The sequence below is a fragment of the Styela clava genome, chromosome 12 (genome assembly GCF_964204865.1).
Source record: "Styela clava chromosome 12, kaStyClav1.hap1.2, whole genome shotgun sequence".
Classification (NCBI taxonomy): domain Eukaryota; kingdom Metazoa; phylum Chordata; class Ascidiacea; order Stolidobranchia; family Styelidae; genus Styela; species Styela clava.
Window position 1 is genome coordinate 11,732,157 of NC_135261.1, and position 8,795 is coordinate 11,740,951.

At 35.3% G+C, this 8,795-nt stretch overlaps 1 protein-coding gene and 1 long non-coding RNA gene across 2 annotated transcripts; both read left to right on the forward strand.

The window, feature by feature from the left end:
* Window positions 1–486: 486 nt before the first annotated feature.
* On the forward strand, window positions 487–3,575 carry LOC120330285 (uncharacterized). Its single transcript, XM_078118423.1, has 7 exons — window positions 487–540; window positions 1,139–1,300; window positions 1,643–1,784; window positions 2,227–2,446; window positions 2,653–2,839; window positions 2,922–3,038; window positions 3,555–3,575. The coding sequence occupies exons 1-7, from the start codon at window positions 487–489 to the stop codon at window positions 3,573–3,575; spliced, it is 903 nt and encodes a 300-aa protein (XP_077974549.1).
* A 3,241-nt stretch (window positions 3,576–6,816) lies between these two features.
* LOC144430526 (uncharacterized) lies at window positions 6,817–7,528 on the forward strand. The gene is made up of 2 exons (XR_013479590.1): window positions 6,817–6,925; window positions 7,288–7,528. It is a non-coding gene; the product is annotated as an uncharacterized LOC144430526 (long non-coding RNA).
* The last annotated feature ends 1,267 nt before the right edge of the window (window positions 7,529–8,795 follow it).

Here is an 8,795-nt window from a genome sequence, read left to right on the forward strand (position 1 = left end):
TTTTTAAAATTCAAAATGAACTTGACTTATAATTACAACTAACACGAAGTAAACGACGTACAACTGACGCTACTTACTACAAAATGACGCCGTACAGCAGCACTTGTTACACCGTACATTCGTGTCTAGATAATAATAATTATATTCAAATTTTGTATTGTGCATTAAGTCGAGACGTTCGAGGGCCGCAATTTGTCGAACCTTGGTCTAGTTCTTCGTATATAAATGATGTTTCGTTTCTGTGTTGCAGGCTTTGTTAGGCTTGAATCTTTCTATCGATAGAACTCGTTACACCTCTCTAGATTCTAGTAGATCCTTCCCCTGTGACTAAGAGAACCTTTGAGCGCAATCGGTATTAGCTATTATTTTCTGAGTTTCGAATATATTTTTACGGATATATATTTCTCTTAATTATGTTTTAGGGAAAACCCAGGAAACACTACTGATATGAAAAAATACCATATTACGCGTTTGTACAAGGCAAGCATGAAAGGAGATCTTAAAACAGTTGAACTTGAAATAAATGATTATAACTTCAAGGTATTCAACTTATTACTGAATTTGATTCATCTGTTTCCTGCTACGCATTTTCAGAGAAACTGACGTTTTACAGAGCTCCTTTTTCAGAAATTATTTTAATTCAGAATAATTGAAGATCTTTCAATAATATGCAGTACATATTGCTCTTTGGTTGTTTTTATCTCTGAAGACCCGTGGTCATAAAAGTAAATCTGTAAAGTTCTTGTTCTATTTGATCCCGTCCTTAGAAGTCAGTGGTATATAGGCCTATATATGTATATATATATATATATATTATAACTAGGCTACTTCACACAAGTTTCTATTATAAATGTTGTCATGAAACAATTAATGTGAATGACAAAAACTAAATTATGCCCGAGAGTAGAGCATTCCGAATATATATATATATAAATATATATATACTTTCAAAATAAATATAACATTTGTTTATAGTTAAAGTACTTGATAGATATCGAAAGTATGATTCGTTTACCAGAAGTGCAACGATGGCTTATAAGTAATAGTGTTGATAACCTATTGAAACTATCAAAACAAGTAACGAAATGCATTTAATTAATATTCATTTATATGATATTTCTTGCGCTTTGTTGTATAGGCGAAAGATGACCAAGGAAATACACCTTTGCATATCGCATCAGTATGTGGAAAAGTCGAGGTAGCAGAAAAATTGCTGATATCAAACCCGAAAGATATATCAGAAATGAACGTATGGATGCAGACGCCCTTGCACATGGCTGCTGCCGAAGGACATTACGAGGTAGAAATTCAACTCAATTACTGTTTTTTTTTAAATGGGTATTACATTTGAATAATACCTTAAAATTTAACTTATTTGAAATGCATCGAGATTTATTTTATCAAATCAGTTTATCAGCACAAAACACCTGTTGCGTCAGTAAGGGCGTGTTTTTCAACCCTTGCCAAATATAAGAATGCGTGCACATTTTATGGGCTGTGCAATGCAATCTAAAATGACAACATCTCAGACTGCTTGAAATCATTCCAATTGAAATTCTTTCTATTTTAATTTTTGGCATTTACTTCTAGATTTAAGTAACATTTTAGATATTTTGCGATGTAATAATCACATTTTTTGTAGGTCGTAGAAAAAATACTATATTACGCTCGTCAGGATGGTTTATTAGTAAGGGAAGACATAAATGGAGCAACTCCTCTACATCTAGCGGTATATGGGAAGCACAAAGAAATTGTGCGCCTTTTAGCAGAAAAATGTGGGGAATGTAAGTTGACAGGAATAAGTTAGTTAGCTGTATGGTCATGTTGAATCTTTTACCTACAAATTTTTTAAAGAGGGTAGAAGTAAAAAATGATAGGATGACCAGAACAAATAGGCTCTTTATCAAACACAAAAAATATTAAATGTTTTTATTATTATTTGACGTATCACCTTTAATAAATATAGCATATTATGTGTTATTTATAATATAAATGAGATGATAGCATCAAATCTTACAACACCAAAATCTTACGTCTTATAGCAAGTAGTTTCATATCGGAGAAATACGCAGTGAATAGTTTTGTGAAAAGTCGGTAAAGAAGAAATATGATATGACCGTAACACCAAACATTTCTCTGTAAATGGCCGAAGGGATTTTACAGATATATTTGTATTGCTACTAGACTCCTCGTCGAAATATATATATATATATTTAATTTGGGTAGATGATAGAATGGCGGCGGATAAAAACAAAAAAATAAATGCGAAAAAAGGCAATAAAATGACTCCATTACATCTGGCATGTATCGTTGGCGAAATTGAAATAGTTGAGGCTTTGGTGGATGAAGGTGCTGCAATAGATGAAACCTGGGAAAGCGGAGCAACACCACTGATTACAGCTGCAAAATATGGACACGAGAATATTGTGGAGTATCTTATTCATAAGTATGATACTTTAGAATTTATATTTCTGTGAATTTCAAGGATTATTTTTGATCTTATGTAAATTGATATATCTAGTGAAAAATATTTTATATTTATTTCAAATTTCAGAGTGAGGGGTGTACAATGTTGTTTGGAATATCTTGTATGCCTAATTGTATAATCATCGTTGATGTTGTGAATAATATATTATTTTTAAATATATTTAGCAGTGCGGATAAAACAATTGAAACCTGTAAAGGTTACACAGCTTTGTTGACGTCGGCAAAGTATGGAAAATCTCACATAGTTACATATTTGCTGAAGGAAAAAGATGATATAAATGTACAAGCAAAAGATAGCAGTACTATTATCCATGTGTGTGCAACAAAAAACCAATTGACAGTTTTAGAAAAGGTATATTCACTTTCATGTTATGCAAATTGATGTTCTATGGCCAATACGTAAAAAATGATAATTTTTCAACATGTTTGATCAGATGATAGAAGAAAGTGGAAAGAAAAATGAGCTCATTGACATGGTGAATATTCCGGATAAGAACGGAAACACTCCACTTCACATTGCAGCAATGAAAGGTTATTTCACATTTGCAAAGGTGAGATCATATATAGCATAGAGATTGTCTACGGTAGTAGGGCCCAGCAGGAAGCCTCTACCATGCAACTAAAAAGAGGAAGGGTACTCGTAAAGAGCAACAAATTGCTGACACGTTAAGATCTATATGTTTACCCCAATGACAGATCCTATCAGTATGGTGGTAGATATAAATCTCTTCATTTTATAAAATATTTTTGAGTTTGTGAAACCGTCCAAGCAAAATTTGTCGGTTCCATCCGCGTGTGCATATATCCATCTCGTGATTATACAAAATTCTTAAAAAAAAAATCATTTTAGTTCATTAATTAAATATTTTAATGCAGGGTTGTGCAAAACTGTCAGCTGCATTCCCTCAAGGAAAAAGATGGGGCCATCGGAGAAGTGCCAATTTTGAATGGTGTGCGGCCCGCGAAACGATGTCCCAATTTAGTTTAATCTGGTAGCAAGTCCATAATCCCTTTTGCGTCGCAATTTATCGTTCATACCTGCATATCATCAGTCACTCTCTATGCAGCGAGCACCTGAAAGAAAGTGAAGAACAGAACCTAATAAATTTGTATGAAGGTACAATTGCAGGTTGAGCAATTAGGGAGCAGTTTGAAGAATTTTATCATTGGGAGATTCAGAAGCTAAATGAGTTTTGGTTTGAGCGCATCAGTCGATAGAGGGGCGATTTCGCGAAACCTGTTTTTGTTCGGCGGCAGGCGCATTGTGCACTCAATTACTGTACGTTCGCAGGTTTGAATCCCGTGGGCGATAATCACACGCGAGTGGATTGCTGGACTCTTCCCCGCCAAAAGGTAGTTCGCGTAGCCCAGGGGTTGGCAAAATACAGTCCACTGTCAGTCACTGAATTATAGCGACAAAACGGCGGTTTTGACGATGAATTAATTTTATAATTTACGCTCCAGGAGTGAATTATGCATGCTTAGGCACACGCGGCTCTCAACAACCTTTCCTGCGGGTCTCGTTAATGCTTTAAAAGTTAGTTACTTTCAAAAAAGTTTTTAATTGAAAACTAATTGTTGACGTGAAATTAAAATGCGGAAGTCTATGAGTTAGTCGAATGGATTCCCCCGTGTTTATTTGCGTAGCGTTGACTAACCTACAAGATGCAATAGTGACGCAACAGTAAGCGTTTTCGCGGCCACTTTTCACTTGGAAAGATTTCAGCAGAGCCAATTGGCAATGTACGGCCTCGCTTTCGCCCAGTTATTTGTATGCAACCCACCACCTGTAATAAAGGTTGCACACCCCTGTTTTGATGTATCATCATTTTCAATTTAATATCTCAACAAATACCATTATTTGGCACTTGACATTTTAAGTTGCATAAACAGTGTTTATTTAATAAAGCAGCCCATTACCGCTGGTGTTTTTTCCAAAGCACTCTTAACCTTTAGCTCTTATCTTAAGTTTCTCTTGGAGCAACTCGGCTCTGCAAAAAGCCTAAAAAATAAAGATTTCAGGACACCGCTACACTTGGCTGTCATCAACGGACACGTGAAGATTCTGAAATACCTTTTAGATTTAGATAACGGATTAGCTTATGACACTGATAAAAATCGAAACACAGCACTTCATTTGGCGGCCTTGGAGGAAAGAGCCACTTGTGTGCGACTGCTTTTGGAGTCGGGGGCCAATTTTTATGCAGAGTGAGTATGTACATTGCCCGAATACACTTGAAATGTTTTTTATGTTAAGTTAACAATGTATTATGAAACAAAATATCAAATTTGTTTATATCAAATTGGTTGCTTGCCGCAGATAATGTTGTTTATTATTTATAATTACAACAATATTTTTCAAGTCAATCAATAAAAGGCAAAAAATGTTCGGCCTGAACATATTGCATTTGGTGAATTTAAGAAGAATCTCTAAGGTAAGGTTTACGTGAAAGCACATATCTCTCTTTTAAAATAAAATATAAGAAGGTCATGCTTTCATCTTACCTGTCTCGGGTCACCACATCTGTTTGATGTGATGACCCCCTCCCCCCTTGTCATTGTCAGCTCAACACTTGACTTCACCCACAGTCCACAGTAACTGAAATAGATAGAGACTTGGTAAATATTGAACTTGTTATTTCCCCCACCGTGTCAGTGCATAGCCATGTGCCACTCATATAATAACCAAACTATTCATCTTGCCAATATCAGGCTCAGACGGGTTATCTTGGATCCAAACCATACCGGTGGGTCACTTCACCCATGATTCATAATTTTGGTCTCAGATTGTGTACAAATACTTAGCTATCCTTTATGTCAGGGGTCGGGAACCTTTTTGGTCAAGAGAGCCATAAAATATACATATTTTCAATTGCATTTCCGTGCGAGCCATATAACATTTCTTCACTTAATCAGGCCTGAAATGTTTACTCAAAAGTCAACACATACAATGTCAATATACATTTATTGTGATTTCTGATGCTGCATGTAGTCGCTGCGGGCCTTGAACGGTTGCTCACATGCAGCCCAAGTTGAAATCTACAATACTCATCACCCTTTTTCGTTTAGGCATCTCCGTAGTGTTTTTAAAACTATATCGCTTTGTGATGTCACAATATATGTTCCAGACTCCCCTTGTTTGTCACAATGCCTGTCTGGTGATTATCTTACATAACATAGACATGTGCTGGGCGCGCGTTCTCAAACGTATTGGGAATTTCCTGCCAAAATTGGCTATAAAGGTGTTTGAAATCTCGTAACAATAGTAGCCTAAGCTTAGTCTTAGAATATTAGATTTTTCTGGGAGCCATATGCCGTCACCAAAAGAGCCATATATGGCTCGCGAGCCATGGGTTCCCGACCCCTGCTTTATGTCTTTGTCAAGTGCCAGTATACTCACCAATTTCAAAATTTTAATGATATTGCAACTTACTAAATTGATGTCTTTTCCATATGCTGTTTGCTTGGGTACCGATACCGTACAGTGTTTACTGCATTCATGTTTTCAATGATGGACTAAAATTTTCTAATATACTAGTTTCTTTATGTACATATTTTGTCTAACTAGCAATACTATTTACTTCCACATTTATTTATTTTGTCGATTATTTTCAATCGCCAATTAAATTTCATTATTTTTAACCTGTTAACGTCAGGTTGGGTCCTTAGGCTTTTCCCTCTTCACACGACGTCTCCGGCACCAAAGCACCTTGCCACTATACTTCCACTTGTTTACACACTCTCGTATCCCTAACTGCGACAAACAAAACTATTTTATAATAATATAAATATGCCAAGTTATCGGCTTCCCCTCGCGGGATAAATATGAATTCAAGCTCAACTCAGGCAGTGCCTGTATTCCGCAGTATAAGATTTCGCTGACGTTGCCATGGTTACTCACAAGACGGTGCTCGGAGTCGTTATCCGTTTCTCCTTGGATCGGGTGTCTTTTGGGTATGCGGGTCGCCTCGACTTACTTTAACGTAAACCTGTTCTAATATTTATTGTTTGTTTGATTTATATATTACTGTTATTTATCTATTACTGTTAGACTTGTCATGGGTGTCGCTGCTCGATCACCAGTCTTGGTGTCTCGCGCCTCCCTTCACCCTAAAGTACCATATTTCCTATTTCTTGTATTGTGTATTCAGATTGTGTGCTTTGGAATGGTGAAAAAATAAATTACTGATGTATGCTATTACCACATTTAATTCATCTTGCAGTTTTGAATAATGTTGATCAATTAGTATAATTTTCTATTTAGAAACAAAGATGACCTGACGCCCTTAGATTGTTGCGCAGCAAATGGTAGACAGAAAGGTGCTGAAATTTTAATCAATGCCGGCGCCATGATAAAATCGGACCAGAATCGGGAATGGAAGCCTTTACACAAAGCTTGTGAAGAGAATCATGTTGATATGGTCAAGTTGTTACTCAAGTAGGTATACTTATATTTCAGTATTAGTTTTATTTACGGTTAGCATCTTAAATTTATGACAATTAAATTCAAAGTTTTGTGTGTGATTGTACTACTGAATCAAATATCTCCCCTTTTTGAATTTTATTTCCATTCCTAAAAAAACTTTATGTTATATTTTCATATTTGGCTGGCTCTTATAGTTCACGAACTTTCATATATTATTTGATACAATTTTTTTAAACATTTGGCTGCCATCCAGTAGTTTACTATAGTTTTCAAAAAACTGAATACATTTGGTAAATTTCTAGGGTTTTGTAGAATTGTAAATCTTGTAGTCAACTAGTCATTCAATCGTCACACTTTAAATGATTGATTTTTAGTAATGGGGCAAAGGCTGAAGATTTGGATGATAAAAAATATAAAAACGCATTGGATGTTGCTGCGGAGAACTATAGTCACGATTGTGCTATGTATATCATTGAAACAGATGACTGGAAGGAAGCTTTGAACGCAGCAAAACGTGAAAACTTATCAGATTTTATTTCATCTTCTTGAATATTATATATACTATTATGCATGCTAAATGTGATATTTCTCATACATTCATAAATATATATTGAATTTATTTTATAGAAATTCTGTAAAGCTATATTCAGAATTTCTAACATAAGGCAATGAAATATTTCAATACTTTCCACAATAAACAATTTTTGCTACTAATTCATTCTGATCACGAGTAGCAGCCCAGCTGAATTTTAAGAGAACAGGATATGTTGATAAATTAGTCCCATTGGAAAAAATAACATAATTTCCGCTCAAACCATAACAAATGGGAATCGGAGTCGGCAAAAAAAAAGTAGGGTTCCAAATAATGGCGATATATTTTGCCTAGTATGCAGATCAGAAGATGGAAAAAATCGACAAACTCCAATGCACAGGCTTATAAGAAATTTACCAGAAGTTGCTGAAAAGGTTATGGACAAATGCATTACCGAAGGTAATATGTCTGTTATTCAAGATACAGCATTTCTTCAGCTGTAAATAAAAATGTTACTTATTTATGTCAAATATCAAGTTAATGGTATCATTAATAAACGTCTGCTGGGGTTTTGAAAATTATTCAAAAACAATAGTCTAACCCAGTGGTTCCCAACCTTTCTATCCTGGCGGACCGGTAAAATTAAATTAAATGTACTCGCGGACCGGAAAAAAATTGAAATGACCGGAACAGATAATATAATGCAATGTCGGGCACTCAATATGCTTCTAGACAAAAAAGGCACACTTAAAAACATTCCACACATGGAAAAACTATGAAATGATGTGCCGGCCAAAAATTGAGAAGGGGGGAACCGTGAAACATAATGTAATACCATCTATTTTCGTAATAAAATACAGTAATACAGTACCATGCATGCAGTACCATCCATTATGCGTAAGAAAGACACGCATAAAACATCTCACATAAAAAACATGTACATGCCAAATAATTGATAAACACAATAAACTCTAGTAAGAATTTTGCTGCTGTTTCGTTTCCAATATAGGATTGCAAACGAGGCCTCAAAGAAGTTTCTGCAACACGTAGCTGCAGAAACGTGCAGCCGATTTCTTTCATAACGCAGTAACTGATAGAAAATACGGACAACAGTTTGATTGCTTGATTACTTAGCGATGGGTATTCGTCATTAAGAAATATCTAAAATTGTTCTTAAATATGGACTGTAAAGTAGAATCAGAATTTTAATTAGGATTTTTCTTTTTCGTCGGGTTCATTATATTCGTCCCTCTGCAGTTGATCGACGCCTCAAACGAAATGAATTTACATTACAATGACAAAGTCGTCGGTGACTTGGCAAGTTGGCACCAGGATCAAAATCTTTCTATG